At 40.2% G+C, this 20,272-nt stretch overlaps 1 protein-coding gene across 3 annotated transcripts in view; it reads right to left on the bottom strand.

Moving 5' to 3' along the window:
• Window positions 1–19,453, bottom strand: part of pthlha (parathyroid hormone-like hormone a) — a 26,363-nt gene extending 6,910 nt beyond the window's left edge. Inside the window, exons 1-2 of one of the 3 annotated variants that reach the window (XM_085768861.1) lie at window positions 19,387–19,453; window positions 3,647–3,768 (exon numbers count right to left, since the gene is read on the bottom strand). In XM_085768861.1, the coding sequence (XP_085624987.1) occupies window positions 3,647–3,756 (110 nt within the window). In that variant the 5' untranslated portion in view covers window positions 3,757–3,768; window positions 19,387–19,453. Of the gene's footprint in view, window positions 1–3,646; window positions 3,816–4,981; window positions 5,114–19,386 lie in introns of those variants that run through there. The other 2 variants (XM_085768862.1, XM_085768860.1) reach the window with 2 other exon arrangements.
• Between the last annotated feature and the right edge of the window lie 819 nt (window positions 19,454–20,272).

Raw genomic sequence — 20,272 nt, 5'->3', positions numbered from 1 at the left:
TGGGGGGGCCAAGGGGGGGTTGCCACGACGACCCCCCCGGAGAGGAGAGGAGAGGAAATAAGACCAGAAACAGAAAAAGAGAAAGAAAAAGAAAAAGAGCATTTGTGCATTTTTTTTCCCTTTTTTTTTCCTGAAACGTTTTTTTTCAGCTTCTGGAAAAACTCAGAAAATCCCAGAGAGTCGGAGCGACCGACCGACCGACCGACCGACCGACCGACCGACCGACCGCCAGCGAAGGGAATCGAACGCTGAACGTTGCTGCTGCTGCTGCTGCTGCTGCTAAAACCTATAGTACACTGCAAAAACTCAAAATCTTTCCAAGAATATTTGTCTTATTTCTTGTCCAAATGTCTCATTTCTAGTCAAAACTAATCTCTTTCCACTTAAAATAAGACTCATCACCTAAAAATTAACTTGTTTTTAGATCATTTTCACTTGTTTTAAACTAATTTTCACCTGAAATAAGTAGAAAAATCTGCCAGTGAAAGTAAGTTTTTTGTGTTTGTAATAAGAAAGAAAAACTTGCTCCACTATCAGATTTTTCTACTTATTTCAAGTGAAAATCTGCTTGAAAGAAGTAAAAAGTGTCTAAAAACAAGCTGCTTTTAATGTGATGAGTCTTGTTTTAAGTAGAATGAGATTAGTTTTGACTAGAAATAAGACAAATATTCTTGGTAAGATTTTGAGTTTTTGCAGTGTACGTCCACATGAGTTCACTCTGGTTTTAACTTTGACTTTAAATCCTCACGACGTCTGTTTTTACTTTTACAATCGTTTCGTTTCACAGAGAAAAAATCTTTAGTTTTCAAAAAATTTCAGCTGATGGTTTTTCTCTCTGTGGATCAACGGATCGATCAGTTATTGATCCACAGCTGTGAATCCACCGTCCTTCTTTCTTTTCTTTTCTTTTCTTTACTTTTTTCTTTTCACAGATTCAAAATAAACTGAATTTAATTTAATTTCCAGAAGACGAAGACGAGAAAAACCTCCAGAGGCCAAAAGGTCAAGACGACGCCTCCGCTCCGTCACTACAATAATATTATTATTCAAACTTATTTTACGCTACTTTTCTTCTCCTTCTTCTTGCTGTTTTTCTTCCTTTTCTTCTTTGCTCAGACACAGATATTATCTATAGTTTGTGAAAGATGATTTCAGCAGACAACACAAGTTCACTTCTCTCTGCTCCTTTCACTCAGGAGCTGCAGGATTGTTATTTTTCGATTTGTTCTATTTTTCATTTTTCAATGAATGAAACAGAAAAACTAAACTAAACTCCATTCAGCTTTCTTTCTTTCTTTCTTTCTTTCTTTCTTTCTTTCTTTCTTTCTTTCTTTCTTTCTTTCTTTCTACCCTTCTACCTTTCTCTATCTCTATCTATCTACCTCTATCATCCCCCTCTCTCTGTCTCTTTTTCTTCTTTCTTCCTTCTACCCCAATTCTTTCTTTCTTTCTACCCCCCTCTCTCTGTTTCTTTCTTTCTTTCTTTCTTTCTTTCTTTCTTTCTTTCTTTCTTTCTTTCTTTCTTTCTTTCTACCTTTCTTTCTACCTTTCTCTATCTCTATCTATCATCCCCCTCTCTCTGTCTCTTTTCCTTCTTTCTTTCTTCCTTCTACCCCAATTCTTTCTTTCTTTCTTTCTTTCTTTCTTTCTTTCTTTCTTTCTTTCTTTCTTTCTTTCTTTCTTTCTACCCCCCTATATCTCTATCTATCTACCTCTTTCAATCTATCATCCCCCTCTCTCTGTCTCTTTTTCTTCTTTCTTTCTTCCTTCTACCCCAATTCTTTCTTTCTTTCTTTCTTTCTTTCTTTCTTTCTTTCTTTCTTTCTTTCTTTCTTTCTACCCTTCTACCTTTCTCTATCTCTATCTCTATCTATTTACCTCTTTCAATCTATCATCCCCCTCTCTCTGTCTCTTTTTCTTCTTTCTTCCTTCCTTCTACCCCAATTCTTTCTTTCTTTCTTTCTTTCTTTCTTTCTTTCTTTCTTTCTATCTACCCTTCTACCTTTCTTTATCTCTATCTCTATCTACCTACCTCTTTCAAACTATCATCCCCCTCTCTCTGTCTCTTTTTCTTCTTTCTTTCTTCATTCTACCCCGATTCTTTCTTTCTTTCTTTCTTTCTTTCTTTCTTTCTTTCTTTCTTTCTTTCTTTCTTTCTACCTTTCTCTATCTCTATCTCCCTCTTTCAATCTATCATCTCCCCCTCTCTGTCTCTTTTTCTTCTTTCTTTCTTCCTTCTACCCCAATTCTTTCTTTCTTTCTTTCTTTCTTTCTTTCTTTCTTTCTTTCTTTCTTTCTTTCTACCCCCTCTCTGTCTTTTTCTTTCTTTCTATAGCCTATCTCCCTGAAGTCTCCTCCCACTGGTGACACCAAGTTGTTCACATGGTTTAACACAAGCAGATTCTTTAGTAGCCTACAACAACTAGCTATTTGAATTATCTGGAACTTATTGAATTAGGAGGAGCAGTTAGAGGAGGAGGAGGAGGAAGAGGAGGAGGAGTAGAGGAAGAGGAGGAGGAGAGAGGAGGAGGAGGAGGAGTAGAGGAGGAGGAGGAGGTGCAGTGGGGGGTCAGAGGAAGACAGAACCAGCCTCAGAGCAGCCGCCGGGGCTGCTGGGAGTTTATCACAGTGCGACGGTCTCTGCTTTAGGTAAACACACAGGTGGGCGAGCGCTAACTAAACAGCTGCCGGCACGTTTCACAAATGAACACATTTTCCAGCCGGAGCTCGCCCACCGTGCAGAGGGAGAGAGAGAGGGGGAGAGGGAGAGAAGGAGAGAGGGAGAGAGAGAGAGGGAGAGGGGGTGGAAATAAATAAATGAAAAGAAACTTCCAAATATCGGAAAAAGAGATGATCTGAAGGAGTTCTCCTGCTGCAGCATTCCTGAGCTTCCACAGACTAAATAACTAAAGAGCTGCAGCTGAAATGAAAGCCAGACTCAGGACTCGGGACTCGGGACTCAGACTCAGACTCAGACTCAGATTCAGATTCAGATTCAGACTTAGACTCAGGACTCAGACTCAGACTCAGACTCAGATTCAGATTCAGATTCAGACTTAGACTCAGGACTCAGACTCAAACTGCAAAAACTCAAAATCTTTCCACGAATATTTGTCTTATTTCTTGTCAAAATGTCTCAATTTTAGTCAAAACTAATCTCTTTCCACTTAAAATAAGACTCATCACCTAAAAATCAACTTGTTTTTAGATCATTTTCACTTGTTTCAAACAAATTTTCACTTGAAATAAGTTGAAAAATCTGCCAGTGAAAGCAAGTTTTTTTTGTGCTTGTAATAAGAAAGAAAAACTTGCTCCACTATCAGATTTTTCTACTTATTTCAAGTGAAAATCTGCTTGAAAGAAGTAAAAAGTGTCTAAAAACAAGCTACTTTTTAAATGCGATGAGTCTTATTTTAAGTAGAATGAGATTTGTTTTGACTAGAAATGACATTTTGACTAGAAATAAGACAAATATTCTTGGTAAGATGTTGAGTTTTTGCAGTTCAGACTCAGACTCAGACTCAGACTCAGACTCAGACTCAGACTCAGGGGAGACACTTTGAGATTGTTTGCTCAATGTAAAGTGCATTACAAATAGAATTCATTATTATTCTTATTATTCTTATTATTTCAGACTCAGACTCACATTCTGCTGCTGGGGGCATCGGCGGGGCGGCCCGACAGCGGCACCGGGGAGCAGAGCAGGAAGAGGGCGAAGCAGCAGCGCTGCAGGACTCGGCTGCTGGAGCACAACATCTGGACCTGGACCTGGACCTGGATCACCGACACCAACAACACCAACGCTGCTGCTGCTGCTGAGAGGACACACACACGCAGGGACAAGGCTCGTCAGCATCTCTGCATCTGCATGAACTGAACTGAATTTATATTTATTTAGCCTAAGTGTCATGCACCAGCCTACACTGCAAAAACTCAACATCTTACCAAGAATATTTGTCTTATTTCTAGTCAAAATGTCATTTCTAGTCAAAACAAATCTCATTCCACTTAAAATAAGACTCATCCCATAAAAAAATAACTTGTTTTTAGACACTTTTTACTTCTTTCAAGCAGATTTTCACTTGAAATAAGTAGAAAAATCTGATAGTGGAGCAAGTTTTTCTGTCTTATTACAAGCACAAAAAACTTGCTTTCACTGGCAGATTTTTCTACTTATTTCAAGCGAAAATTTGTTTGAAACAAGTGAAAATGATCTAAAAACAAGTAAATTTTTAGGTGATGAGTCTTATTTTAAGTGGAAAGAGATTAGTTTTGACTAGAAATGAGACATTTTGACAAGAAACAAGACAAATATTCTTGGAAAGATTGTGAGTTTTTGCAGTGTGTAAGGGCTTACAAGACACATTTCATATCTACACAACAAACAACATCATCAGAGCACAAAACAAAACAAAAACCACATGGAGTTCACGTAAATAATTCACTTTTTCTTAGTGTTTTTTAATGAAAGCAGCTCTAGTAAAGACTTCTCTTCTCTTCTCTTCTGCAGAACCATTCCAACTTCACCTCATCATCATCATCATTATCATCACCATCAGCCCAAAACAACTCAGGCTTCACATTTTGCATTTTCTGAAACACAAACTGCCTGTTCTGGCTTCGTCATATAAGCAGTTCATCCTCGATTACATTTAGTTCAAGTTCAAGTTCAAGTTTATTTATATAACAACCATTGTTGACCAAGACTTTAGACTAATGTGCATAGTCTTCCCTCCTCAGGTACCGAGTTAAACCTTCCTACTTCTACTGCCAGAGGGAGAATCCCAGCTCTCCACTGGGCACATAAAGATATCTTGGATCTATCCAACAACAACAGCAACAATAGCTACACATTTTTTTTTTTGCATCTGCCATGCTCACACCTGGAGCTGCACGGTCCCACAACAAAGCTGCAGCTCAACAAACCAGAAACACAGAGCAGCAGCAGCAAGAGGAGGAGGAGGAAGAGTTAATGGGAAACTTACTTTCCCACAGTGTCTGTCCCACACGGGGCGGGAAAAAAAAAGAAAAAGAAAAAGATAATTCACTTAAAGTCCGTTTGTTTGCTTGTTTGCTGCTTGTTTCCACTGAGCAGCAGCAGCAGGAAGAGGAGAACAACTAGAAGTAGAAGTAGAAGAATCCAAATCCAGGTGAGGACAGCACAACTTGCACAACTTGTTAAATCCCAGTGGGTGAGAACATCCAGCAGCTTTTCCTGCTCCTGTATAATAACTTTCCGACTGCTCCGTGTCCGGCTGCAGCCCCCCCCAGTCCCGGTCCCGGTCCGGCCTCGCCTCCCCCAGGTGAGACAGACAGAGGTGAGACAGACACAGACAGACAGAGAGACAGAGAGTAAGACAGAGCTGCTGTGAGTCGGGGCCGAGGCGTCGCTGCTGCTGCTGCTGACAGGGAGATCTGCTGCTCTGCTCTGCATGCTGCTGCTGCTGCTCAGAGCAGGTCAGAGGGGGAGGAGAGGGGGAGGAGGAGGGAGGAGGAGGAGGAACTCCCCAACAAGAGGAGGAGGAGGTTCCTCATCCTGTCTCTGCCCACCGACGGAGAGAAAGAGAGAAGGAAAGAGAGAAAGAGAGAGAGAAGAGCTGACAGGAAGGTGGCGCTCGAGCAGCACTCAGTCAGTGTGTTGGCTGCAGCTCTGGAGAGAGACAAAACAACTTCTATCTATCTATCTATCTATCTATCTATCTATCTATCTATCTATCTATCTATCTATCTATCTATCTATCTATCTATCTATCTATCTATCTATCTATCTATCTATCTATCTATCTATCTATCTGCACTTTACTTGACCACTGTGTTTTTAACAGTGTCATCTTGGATTTTTGGTGCCATAACGTTACTTCTTATATTTTATATTTCTTATATGATCACAGTCAGTGCACATGCTGTTTATATTGTTAATTATACTGATTTCATCTATCTATCTATCTATCTATCTATCTATCTATCTATCTATCTATCTATCTATCTATCTATCTATCTATCTATCTATCTATCTATCTATCTATCTATCTATCTATCTATCTATCTATCTATCTTTATCTTTATTCTATCTACCCTGTAGAAGGAACACTATCTACCCTGTCTTCCTTCCTTTCTACCCCCTTTACTTCAGTTTTTCTTTCTTTCTTTCTTTCTTTCTTTCTTTCTTTCTTTCTTTCTACCTTTCTCTATCTCTATCTATCTACCTCTTTCAATCTCTCTCTGAAGTCTCCTCCCACTGGTGACACCAAGTTGTTACCATGGTTTAACACAAGCAGATACTTTAGTCTACAACTATTTGAATTATCTGGAACTTATTGAATTACATCACAGAAACCAAAGTCAGACAGAGACACAGATACATTATTGTGGTTAAAAAACCAAAAAGATGTGACTGCAGCTATAGTCTAGAGAAGAAATCCAGAGTCTAAGACCAGACCGAGACCTTGGAGATATGGACTCAGGACCGGTCTGAGTTCTACAACACTACTCATAACATTTTGTAATAAAGTCACAGAACAAAAATGAAACCAGAATTACAATAATAAAGATGTATCCTCTCAAAACAACATCTAGTGCTTTAAATTCCTCGTTTACGTTTCCTCCAAGAACAAAAAGCCGATCTGATCTGATCTGAGGTCTGAGCGGCGCTGCAGGTGACGGACCTGCATCACCTGCTGATGACATCATCACTGATCTGATCTGATGCTCAGTGACAGAGAGAGTCACCGTGGAGACTGTCGGCCATCGCTGGCCTTTACACGCTGCTTGTGTTAAAGCTCCTTCAAAATAAAGGTAGATGTTTGTGTTAAAGCTCCTTCAAAATAAAGGTAGATGTTTGTGTTAAAGCTCCATACAGTATAAAGGTAGATGTTTGTATTAAAGCTCCTTCAGAATAAAGGTAGATGTTTGTGTTAAAGCTCCTACAGTATAAAGGTAGATGTTTGTATTAAAGCTCCATACAGTATAAAGGTAGATGTTTGTATTAAAGCTCCATACAGTATAAAGGTAGATGTTTGTGTTGTTAAAGCTCCATACGGTATAAAGGTAGATGTTTGTGTTAAAGCTCCTTCAGAATAAAGGTAGATGTTTGTGTTAAAGCTCCATACAGTATAAAGGTAGATGTTTGTGTTAAAGCTCCATACGGTATAAAGGTAGATGTTTGTGTTAAAGCTCCTTCAGAATAAAGGTAGATGTTTGTGTTAAAGCTCCATACAGTATAAAGGTAGATGTTTGTGTTAAAGCTCCATACGGTATAAAGGTAGATGTTTGTGTTAAAGCTCCTTCAGAATAAAGGTAGATGTTTGTATTAAAGCTCCATACAGTATAAAGGTAGATGTTTGTGTTAAAGCTCCATACAGTATAAAGGTAGATGTTTGTGTTAAAGCTCCATACAGTATAAAGGTAGATGTTTGTGTTAAAGCTCCATACAGTATAAAGGTAGATGTTTGTATTAAAGCTCCATACAGTATAAAGGTAGATGTCCATGTGTAGTGTGATTATAAAGCAGCTCTAGGTTCTATATTAATACTGTGAAAGTATCAAAGCCTCAGTCCACAGAGAAATGCACACAGCCTGTATTCAGAAACTGAGCCTTAAAACCAGCCGTCAGGACTTCCTGTCACTTTGTGATGTCACAACTAAGCCCCGCCCCCTCACCACCACATGGACCCACCATCCATCCAACCACAACTTTGCAGGATTTTTTAAAGTTTCTCTGAGTGTTTTATACTGAAATCTCATCTCTAATTTTTATTTATTGGATCACATTAGAAAGCAGTCGGCCAATCAGAAGAGAGACTCAGAGCCTCCTCCTCTCTTCTGATTGGCTGACACTGACCTCTTGTTATAGAGCTCCAGAGAGGAGATGGAAAACTACAATGAGATGGATTTTTTAGACTTTAGTGAAGCTCCTGAGTTTCCTGAGTTACAGTAACCCCCCACCCCCCCACAAACACGCACACACACACACACACACACACACACACACACACACACACACACTCTGCTCTGACTGACACGTGTTGAAATATCACCAATGTTTTCCAGCTGTCGCCTTTCACAATTAAGACCAGATCTCTGAGGGGGGGGGTGGGGGGGTCCGGCCCCACACACACACACACACACACACTCAGTCTTATCTCCCAGTGTAGACCCCCATAACCCCCCCTCACCCCCCCCCCCAAACTAAAGAATCAGTGTGGAAATCATTTGCGGTGAAAAGTGTTTACTCAGCGTCGAGGCATCGACCAGATTTATGTGAAACATTCTGAGTGTGAAACACGTTTAGAAACAACAGACGTGTGGTTAACGTCGCGGACGACGTGTGGACCAATCACTGATCAGCTACAGCATCAACAAACCTTTTCACTTTCACATCCGAACCTGAAGCTTTAAAGGTGCATTGCGTATAGGAATTCCTCCCATCTACTGTAGCGTTGTGGTTGTATATCGCAAGCAACTCAATGGTATTTTTCATGCTGCATTCACGTGAAATCGGGCGGACGGCAGACGGACGACAGCTGCAAAACAATAGAACGAATCTCCTTGTTGTTTACAAAACTACTTCCTGGTAGAAAACCAGCATTTGAACAATAGTGACAGACAAGAGTTTTTGCTATATCTAATTTTTCATGTCACTATATCACCGTTTAGACTAATCTGATGTTTGTAAAGTCTATAAAACCAATGATTGGACAAACATTACTATTTACGTGTGCACATTTTTGTAATGAGTCATGGTTATCATAGATTAGCTGGGCTAACGGTTAGCTACCTGTTTAACTTTAATAACTCAGTGACTCAATAAACGCTCCATGAAAAAATATTTTCTCCAGCGGATATCTGAGTTCCAACATGACTGAGCTAACTGGAGTAGTTTCATGTGGTGTCCCACAACGGGAGGGTTTTAACAGCTGACGTCCTGCTGTTAGCTTAGCTACCGTTAGCTTAGCTACCGTTAGCTGTCCCTGTCAGCTGAGCCACTGATGCTTTCTAGACACTGTGATTCCCCCAAACTGAATAAATACAACACATAGCAACACAAAACACACACACAGAAATAGTAATGTTTCTTCAATCATTTCAGATTTGTCTAAACGGTGATAGGGCCTGAAAAATATGATATATAGCTAAACTCTGTTCGTTACTATTGATCTCATTCAGATTACAGCTGGTTTTCTACCAGGAAGTAGAATGTAAACAACAAGGAGATTTGGTCTATACACGTGACAATATGTTGTCATGGCGATGTGGTATTGTTTTTACCGGCTTTCTCTGGACTTCTGTGACTAAAATGACATCTGGTTTGTTAGCGACGGCCGTCTGCCCGACTGCAGGTGAATGCAGCATCAGTGTAACGCTCCATTCCTCCTCACTGCGTTACCGCGGCGACTGTTCACAGACGCCACCTCCACCTGAGCCGACAGCTCCGGTGTCTCCACTGAGTTTCCGTGGTTTCCTACCGTCACGCTGCCACTGAACGTAAGCGTAACCATGGCGACACCACATGGCAGCCAGCACCGAGCTTACCCGCTCCATGGAGATATGAATGATATGAACGGCTCATTCAGAGCTGAAAGGAACACTTCACTTTGTTGATGGGGGGATTACTGATTCATGAAAAACAGACTTTTGAAGAACCAAAGAATCGATTTTCATGAAGAGATAACAGGAGAAGTTACACAATGTCCCTTTAACAAACTTCACTCTGTCCAAGAGTTTGAGTTTTCCCGCTCGTCTGCGAGTTTTACCTCAAAAACTTCATCCTGATTCAAAACGAGACGCGTTATTCAATCCAGACCAGAGAAATAAAACCATTAACACCTTTAAATAACAACAACTCTAATTGTTTCCCTTTGTTTCAGTGTGAATACGATGTTCACAGCTGATGAACCGTCATTTAAATAAAACACGACAGGTATTTTCTCACCTGTTTCACTACAACGTGTGTCGGTCGGAGGCTTTGATGAAGATGGATCTGTGTGTGTGTGTGTGTGTTGTATCTACCAACATGGCAGCAGCAGCTCATAAAGCAGCTCAGTATGAGACGTTACATAAGAGCAGAGCTGAGCAGCAGTGACAGTGTTGGTGGTCTGAGGCTTTTACTGTGAGACTGTCTGATCTGGGGGGTCAGATTAGATCAATTTGGATCAGTTTAGATCAGATTAGATCGGGTTAGATCAGATTAAATAAAGTTAGATCAGGCTTTTTGGTCTTCTTCAAAAAATCTGTCACAGTTTAGCTCCGCCTCCACTCTGCAGCTTTATACAATTCAGATCACCTGCAACAAGTGGTACTAGAGCGGCGGCTAGAGGAGATTGCGAGATCCCATTTAGAAAAACTGTATTTGGTCAGTCAGTTTTTTTCCTGTAAGGCAGGCAAAGAGTGGAATACAATACCACAAAACATAAGAAAGAATTGCCCCCATGGGTTAGCGTTGTGGCTATCCCTATAGCGCCGGGTAGCCATGGTAACTCCGGTTTGCCTGCATCAATTTTAGTCGCGTTTTTTGCTCCAACCAACACTGGGTGACCATCAGGACAACGAGTTAGGGGGAAAAAATTATCAGAATTCTCCTTTAAAGTTGAATCTCCCCTCTCACTGTTTGATCAGCAGCTTCCCTGAGGCACCACACACACACACACACCATTAATCAATAATCATTAGAGTTGCTCATTAATTATTATGATTATAATAACGAGGCTGCAACAACTCATCTTCACTTCTGGTTAATTCACTCGTTCCTATAAAGATCAGAATCCTCATGAATGAATGTGAACAAGAAACAAACGAAGAGAGAAAATTAAATAAAGAAAACTTCCTATCAAAACCCAAATGGTTCATGTTGTTATGAGTTTGTTAGATACTTTTTAACGTTTGATTTTCACAGTAAAAACTAAAGTTGCTGTGATTTGACTCAGAAACAGGATCAGTTATGTAACGTTTTGAACAAGCTGCCGTTTAAAAAATAATAAAACCAGGATCTGAGTTTGTCTTGAAGCTTTAATACCTGCCCCCCCACCCAGCCCCTTAGCCCCTCAGCCCCCACACAGAGAAAATAGGGCTACAGAAGGATAACCACCTTAATGGATTTTCTACCATATTTTTTTGACTTTTCTGAAAGAATAGGCTACATGCCAAGGAAGAAAAATAGGCCAAAATGTCAAAATTGATCAGTGCATTTTGCCTGTTAGTGTCTCACCTAGGAAGTTATGTCCTGTCTGTTCGATACACCATATGTAGGCTATTATTATATGAACTTTAAAATGCTATAAAATTGTGAAAGATCAATATTTTTCCAAACTTAAAAAAAAAAAAAAGAATTCATGAAGGGGTTCTCTTTTAATTCATATCATGATTTCATTATTACTATTAAAAATTAACCCTTTAGATGCCAGTTTTTCTCATGTACCTCTAGCTTGTCACAGGGGGAACCGATTTAAGTACACTATTGTACCCTTTTATGGGTACATTTTTGTTTTATTATATAAAGGTACATTTTTGTCATGCTACACTGCAAAAACTCAAACTCTTACCAAGAACATTTGTCTTTTTTCCAGTCAAAACTAATGTCATTACACTCAAAATAAGACTCATCACATTAAAAGCAGCTTGTTTTTAGACACTTTTTACTTCTTTCAAGCAGATTTTCAATTGAAATAAGTAGAAAAATCTGATAGTGGAGCAAGTTTCTCTTTCTAATTACAAGCACAAAAAACTTGCTTTCACTGGCAGATTTTTCTACTTATTTCAAGTGAAAATTAGTTTGAAACAAGTGAAAATGATCTAAAAACAAGTTAATTTTTAGGTGATGAGTCTTATTTTAAGTGGAAAGAGATTAGTTTTGACTAGAAATGAGACATTTTGACAAGAAATTAGACAAATATTCTTGGAAAGATTTGGGGTTTTTGCAGTGTAGGTGCACAATTGTACTTAAACTGGTACAAAATTGTCTCTAAAAAAGGTTAAAGGCCTGGAGCGACAAGGGTTTGTACCCTTTTGAGTACATTTCCGTACTTCTATGTTTCCCTGTGAGAGTGTGTCAGCCCACCCTGCAACATGTGTAATGTTTAACTAACGTTAGCGGCGTCTCCGGGGGCTTTTGGGGGCTGATGGGTAACGATGACTGTTCTTCCTGTCGATGTGTAGCTATAGATGTGTGTGTGTGTCTGTGTGTGTGTGTGTGTGTGTGTGTGTGTAGATGTTTGATCCTATACATAATTTACGAGGAGTCAAACAGTCTGTGACTCATGACTGAGTCGACTCACTTTCACCCTCAAACCAAAGACACTTTATACATCAAGACGTGGAATGTTACCATGGATGTTTTATATCAATTAATGTAGTATATTAGTTCTTATAGTGTAATAGATTCACTTCCTGTCTCCTAAAGTGGGCGTGGTCACCGTCCCTCCACCTCCTGTTGTGAATTAGATTTATTAAAAATTTAAAAATTTTGAAAATGCGAAAAAGAAAAGTTCATTTTCTCCTGATGTGTCCGTCTGAAAATCATCCATTTTCATGATAAAATGAGTCTAATATTTACTTCAGTGACTCTGGAGCAAAGGAATCAACCAGAATATATACTATAATAGAGGAGAGGAGAGGAGGAGAGGAGAGGAGGGGAGGAGAGGAGAAGGAGGAAGAGGAAGGAAGAGGAGAAGAGAGAGAGGAGAGGAAAGGAGAAGGAAGGAAGAGAGAGAGGAGAGGAGAGGAGAAGAGAAGAGAAGAGAGGAGAGGAGGAAGGGAAGGAGAGGAGAAGAGAAGAGGAGGAGAGAGGAGAGGAGGGGAGAGGAGAGGAGAGGAGAAGAGAGGAGAGGAGAGGAGGAAGGGAAGGAGAGGAGAGGATGAGAGGAGAGGAGGAAGGGAAGGAGAGGAGAAGAGAAGAGAGGAGAGGAGGAAGGGAAGGAGAGGAGGAAGGGAAGGAGAGAGGAGAGGAGGAAGGGAAGGAGAAGAGAAGATAAGAGAGGAGAGGAGAGGAGAGGAGGAGAGAAGAGAGGATGAGAGGAGAGGAGAGGATGAAGGGGAAGAGAAGAGAAGAGAAGAGGAGAGAAGAGAAGAGGAGAGGAGAGGAGAGGAGAGGAGAGAAGAGGAGGGGAGGGGAGAGAAGAGGAGGGGAGGGGAAGAAAGGAGAGAAGAAAGGTAGAGGAGAGGAGGAGAGAAGAGAGGAGAGGAGGAGAGAAGAGAGGGGAGGAGAGGAGAGAGGAGAGGAGAGGAGGAGAGGAGAGGAGGAAGGGAAGGAGAGGAGATGAGATGAGAGAAGAGGAGAGAAGAGAGGAGAAGAGGAGAAGGATAGAGAAGTTGAGAGGGGAGGAGGAGAGGGGAGGAGAGGAGAGGAGAGGAGAGGAGGAAGGGGGAGAGGAGAGGAGGAATGGGGAGAGGAGAGGAGGAGAGGAGGAATGGGGAGAGGAGAGGAGAGGAGGAAGGGGGAGAGGAGAGGAGAGGAGAGGAGAGGAGAGGAGAGGAGAGGAGAGGAGAGGAGGAAGGGAAGGAGAGGAGAGGAGAAGAGAAGAGAAGAGAAGAGAAGAGAAGAGGAGAGGAGGAAGGGAAGGAGAAAAGAAGAGAAGAGGAGAGGAGAGGAGAGGAGGAAGGGAAGGAGAAAAGAAGAGAAGAGGGGAGGAGAGGAGACTTGTCACCTGTCTCTGACCTTCCTCCTCCTCCTCCTCCTCCTCTTTCAGACTGTGGAGCCACTTTACCTGCAGTAAACAGGTAGAGGAGGGGGGGGGGGGGGGGGGTTTTCCTGGCAGCAGCAGCAGCTGCAGTGAGGGGGGGGGGGGGGGGGGGGGGGGGGGGGGGGGGGGGGGGGGGGGGGGGGGGGGGGGGGGAGGGGGGGGGGGGGGTGGTGTGTGTGTGTGTGTGTGTGTGTGTGTGTGTGGGTCTGAGCCAGGAAAGCTGTTTCAGATTCGTAGTAAATTGCAGCTTTTTGGCAGCAGCCACGTTCACAAAACAAACGTCCACTTTTAATATCTGTGACCCCCCCTCTACCTCTACCTCTACCCCCCCCCCCACTCTCCTTTTGAAAACTATTCTCCACACAAAGGCCTGTACTGTTAACACCCCCCCCCCCCTCTCTCTCTGCTCCATCGGGGGTCGTCGACCTCGTCAGGTCGCAGCTTGTTCTGCTCAACAGGAGCAAAAACACAAAACAACCTGAGCTGCCATTGGCTCTTAAAGACGTTACATCATCACGACATCACTCACCGCTGCTTCAGGAAGTCACTCTGCAGCATTACACTGCAAAAACTCAAACATCTTACCAAGAATATTTGTCGTATTTCTAGTCAAAATGTCATTTCTAGTCAAAACTAATCTCCTTCTACTCAAAATAAGACTCATCACATTAAAAAGCAGCTTGTTTTTAGACACTTTTTACTTCTTTCAAGCAGATTTTCACTTGAAATAAGTAGAAAAATCTGATAGTGGAGCAAGTTTTTCTTCCTTATTACAAGCACAAAAAACTGGCAGATTTTTCTACTTATTTCAATGAAAATTAGTTTGAAACAAGTGAAAATGATCTAAAAACAAGTAAATTTTTAGGTGATGAGTCTTATTTTAAACCAGCACTAAGTAACTTTTCAACCTTCATAAAATATTTTCGTAACTTTTGTGATGATACATGGACTTACAACAAGTTGAATGACACCTCTGTCGTGGTCTGAGGGGGTCTGTATCATTATGGTCTGTATCTCTTTCTCTGGCACTAAGCAGCTTTGAGGAGCATGGTAGGAACCCTGCTCTCACTTTACTTTCACTTTCACTTTTGCGAGTCACAACAAGGAGGGAACAGGCAAAACGGCACTTTAGCAATGGATTATGTTTGTGTTTTCACTTTGAAATGATCCACTGGAAACAGAAACTTAGTTTTGATGTCTTCTGTTAATTTTAATGCAGGGTATTTACAGGGCTTCACGCTAGTGTTCATGGGAAATGGAGTCTTCCTTCAGGCAAAAACACTACCACTTTGGTCCACAGGTGCCGCCAAACTCAACCAAAACTGAAAGTTCTTTAGTATTGCTTTAAGTGGAAAGAGATTAGTTTTGACTAGAAATGAGACATTTTGACAAGAAATAAGACGAATATTCTTGGGAAGATGTAGAGTTTTTGCAGTGCAGGTTTTTTTACCCTACCCATGACCCCTGGACAAAAATGTCCACCAGTTACTCCCAAAATATTTGTGATACATAATAAGGCTGGGTCAGAACACATGATTTCTCATACTTATGTTTTTATTTTATTTATTTATTTTTGATTCCTGTCTATATTCTGAAGGTTTTTACACGCACTGCTACGCCGAGACCCCTGTAACTCAGAGAAGCCACGGAGGACTCTGAAACTTCTCCCAGCCCTTACAGTAGCTATAGTCCAGGCAAAATAGCGTTTTACGACAGACTAATTGTCACAGAAGGTTTTTCACCATCCATCATTTCTATGAGGTGTCTAGAACAACATACTAAAAGTCCTAAGAAATCCTAGTTGGGGAAATATGTTTAATTCTCATCATTATTTACTGTATAAAGTCTATGGTGTTGACAACAATACACCCCAATGGGGCTATTTTTTCCCTTTACTCCTATCACAATGAAACTTTACACAATGAAAGTATCCATGAAATGTAACATTTTTTGTATTACAAGTTCCTTTGAAAATGAATTTGAATATGCAAATGAGCCTTACACTAATCAAATATGCCCCAAATACACCCGAATAGGCTTCTTTTTTTCCCTTTACTCCTACCACAATGAAACTTTACACCATGAAAATAGACATTAAAAGTAACATTTTTTGTATTACAAGTTTCTTTGAAAATTCATTTGAATATGCAAATTAGCCTTACACTAATGGAATATGCCCAAAATACACCCGAATAGGCTTATTTTCTTCCTTTACTCCTACCACAATCACACTTCACACAATAAAAGTATACATGAAAAGTAGTCCACATGAGGGGGAGGAGATAATGAGTGAAATTTGAATTTTGGATGAACTATCCCTTTAATGACTCAAACTGTGGTCAAACTGGACCAGAACCCGGGACTCGAACACGTCGTGGAGGTTCAGCTTCAGGTTTATGATGTGATTAAAGTTTAAAAGGGAAACGTGGTGTGAGTCGGTGAAGGTGAGAAAAAACAACCGGCGGCCATGTTTGTAGTCTCATTAGGAGCTGTGAGGTGTTAACTGCTCGTTAGCCGCTCGCCATCGCCCCGAGCAACAACACCAACAACAACAGAGAAGGAGAAGATCATGGACAGAAGTGAGAGTTTGTTTTAACTCATCAGACTGAGACCTGCTGCAACTGATGAATGAACTTTTATACAAACGTTATTTAAAGTTCATTAAATAAAGAAGTGTATTATTGCTGCACATTATTTATTATTACACGCATATTGCACATAAAACACAATCTCTCCTACTGTTTACAACTGTCACCTCCACCTGTGTTTAGCTTTTAGTTGTTTTTTGTATTATTATTATAATTATTTCATTTCATTCATTAGTTTATTTGTAACGGGACTCTGCATATTCATGAACATACACTATGTAAATATGTCAGATTTAGCTCTAAAGCTCATTTCCATCTGCAGTTCACACTAAAACAACATTAGACAAGGACAAAACAAAGCACAACATGGTACAAATACCATATATCACAATATATACAATATATCACAGTAGCTTCAGTCAGAAGGAGCAAGGAGTAGTACAGAATTAAAATGCATTTAATGGACAATAAGTGTCGTAAAGTGCTGTTAAGATTCATTAAAGTTCATTATTGTTGCTTTTTAATTGTCTTTCTATGTCTATACTTAGTGTTTTATCTCTTATATCACAAAGAAAGACTTTCCTTGTCAGGGAAACATGTTTCCTACTCTGCAAATGACAATAAACACTTTAAATCTTCAGCTGTTACTGACTCACACAGACTCAGAGGAGACGAGTTCACAGTTTGTCTAGTTTTGTATTAGAATAAACCACATTAGCCTGTTGAAGCTAACGATGCTAAAGACAGAGGACAAGAGACTTCATGTGTTTAGTTTGAGTTCATTTGAAAGAATGAACTGAAACTGTAAAAGAGTTTATAATGAATCAAACTAAACAAATGAAGATTAACTTCTTCATTCTGGAGCTTTAATTATGGGATATTTTAGTTTCTAAATGTGCAGAACTGTTTTCCTGCTGGTGAATTTGTTTAGTTTGAAGCAGCTTTAACTCTGATGAACTGACGACAATGATGATATTTATATATTTTAATTAACTTTATATTTTATAGAATAAAAACTGGTGAGTTTCTGAGTTGTTTTCTTTTCTTTTCTTTTCTTTTCTTTTCTTTTCTTTTCTTTTCTTTTCTTTTCTGCAGCTTCTTGTCGTTTGTTGATGGTTTTAAACTAACAATGTTTCCACTCGGAGCTGTAAACCAGTAAACCAGGTCCCTGCTGCTGTTTACGAGGCCTGCTGCTCTTTATTACACTAACACTGTAACCATAACCCCCCGGCAACCAGAACCAGAACCAGAACCAGGACCAGAACCAGAACCAGAACCAGAACCAGGACCAGAACCAGAACCAGAACCACACTGCAAAAACTCAAAATCTTACCAAGAATATTTGTCTTATTTCTAGTCAAAATGTCATTTCTAGTCAAAACAAATCTCATTCTACTTAAAATAAGACTCATCGCATTAAAAAGCAGCTTGTTTTTAGACACTTTTTACTTCTTTCAAGCAGATTTTTACTTAAAATAAGTAGAAAAATCTGATAGTGGAGCAAGTTTTTCTTTCTTATTACAAGCACAAAAAACTTGCTTTCACTGGCAGATTTTTCTACTTATTTCAAGTGAAAATTAGTTTAAAACAAGGGAAAATGATCTAAAAACAAGTTAATTTTTAGGTGATGAGTCTTATTTTAAGTGGAAAGAGACATTTTGACAAGAAATAAGACAAATATTCTTGGAAAGATTTTGAGTTTTTGCAGTGCATGTCCTGAACTGGACTGGACTGACCCGGTAGCTACATGATCGGACCTTTACATCTCTGCAGGTTCAGAAACTTTGTCCAACAAAGACGTGAATATGAGATAAAACAAAAAACAAAGGACACATCAGACCAGAACCAGAACCAGAACCAGAACCAATGTTCCCTCTAATTTTCAAAACTCCTGAGCAGAAATTCAACTCCCCTGATGAGCTGCTTGAGCGACTGTGAGACAGTACGTCCACATGCTGGTGCTCTGGCCTCACCTCTACAACTCCAAATATCAATACAATCGGCTATTACTATAATGATTAATAACAGATTATTTTGACAACATTACCTACAGTAGGCTGCTCCATATCTAGGTCAGTTACAGTTAATGAGAACAAAATACTATATTGTTTTGGCAAAGTAGAGTTTGCATGTATTGCCATATGAACAATATGAAAAAAATAACTAACATCAAGTTGGTGTCATCAACTCTTGGCACAGAAACATTCTTGATATGAACAGTAATAATAATTCTCAAGCAAAAACTTCAATCGTAGTTGCACTACAGACCACGGTTAAGGTCAGACATTTCACAATTCGAAGCGCCACATTAGGTAGAAATGAACAGTAAACTAGTCGGGGATATTTGAGTGTGCAACTTTTTTTGTCTTCTGGGCAAAGAGGAGGAGCAGTAAAACACCTGAGAGGGAACAGTGACCAGAACCATGTCCTGTCATCTACAGACTCAGACCTGATCGGACCTTTACATCTCTGCAGGTTTAGAAACTTTGTCCAACAAAAACGTGAAGATCAGATAAAAAACAAACAAACTCAGGACACATCAGAACCAGAACCAGAACCAGAACCAGACTGCAACATCTCTAAATCTTACCAAGAATATTTGTCTTATTTCTAGTCAAAACAAATCTCATTATACGCAAAATCACATAAAAAGCAGCTTGTTTTTAGACACTTTTTACTTCTTTCAAGCAGATTTTTTACTTGAAATAAGTAGAAAAATCTGACAGTGGAGCAAGTTTTTCTTCCCTGTTACAAGCACAAAAAACTTGCTTTAACTGGCAGATTTTTCTACTTATTTCAAGTGAAAAATAGTTTGAAACAAGTGAAAATGATCTAAAAACAAGTTAATTTTTAGGTGATGAGTCTTATTTTAAGTGGAAAGAGATTAGTTTTGACTAGAAATGAGACATTTTGACAAGAAATAAGACAAATATTCTTGGAAAGATTTTGAGTTTTTGCAGTGCATGTCCTGAACTGGACTGGACTGACCCGGTAGCTACATGATCGGACCTTTACATCTCTGCAGGTTGAGAAACTTTGTCCAACAAAGACGTGAATATGAGATAAAACAAAAAACAAAGGACATACCAGAACCAGAACCAGCAGAAAAAGACAGAAAGAGACACTCACCTGAGTCAGAGCTGCAGCTCCTCAATGATCTGATCCACAGCTGGAGATAAAGAAACGTCCTCTCTGTCTCTCTGTCTCTCTGTCTCTATCTCTGTGTTTCTGTGTGTCTGTGTGTTCGTGGAGAAGCTTTTAAATAAAGGTTGAGCCTCCTGATGACATCACAGGCAGGTCATCAGCACCGGCAGCAGCAGAGGAATCCATGAAGCTGCATCTGTAATTAGGTGGATGAACTTACTCACTGTGTGTGTATCTCCTCCTCCTCCTCCCTTTCTCCCTTTCTCCTCCTCCCTACAGGGCTCAGTCTAAACTAATGACACATGTGTGAGTTTTTTGTGTTGTGGTTTTGTCGACTCTCGCTCTCTGCAGTGTGAGTGTGAGAGAGTGTGTGTAGTAGTGTAGTGTGTAGTAGTTTAGTTTAGTTTCACGTCACCGTTGTGTTTCTGTTGTTTCTGCTCCTACCTGAACTTTCCTTTGGCTCCTTCATCTCATCATTTAAAAGACAAACAGAGCAGAGCTGGAGCGCTGCCCGAGCCGTCCTCGTCTCTGTGTGTGTGTTTTTGGTTTGTTTTGTGTGTGTGTGTGTGTGTGTGTGTGTGTATTAAGTACCAACCGACCCCCCGCTGCCAGACTGCTGCTGCCGGGCCCCGAGGAGGAGGAGGAGGAGGAGGAGGAGGACCACACTGCAAAAACTCTACATCTTTCCAAGAATATTTGTCCTTTTTCTTGTCAAAATGTCTAATTTCTAGTCAAAACTAAACTCTCTCCACTTAAAATAAGACTCATCACCTGAAAATTAACTTGTTTTTTCACTTGTTTCAAACAAATTTTCACTTGAAATAAGTTGAAATGGGTAGGGTAAAAAACCTGCACTGCAAAAACTCA

This window comes from Trachurus japonicus, chromosome 23, assembly GCF_045865225.1.
Source record: "Trachurus japonicus isolate A0001 chromosome 23, Traja_1.0".
In the NCBI taxonomy this organism is placed as follows: domain Eukaryota; kingdom Metazoa; phylum Chordata; class Actinopteri; order Carangiformes; family Carangidae; genus Trachurus; species Trachurus japonicus.
Note: the sequence above shows the minus strand (reverse complement) of the source record. Positions and strands in the feature narration are given on the sequence as shown.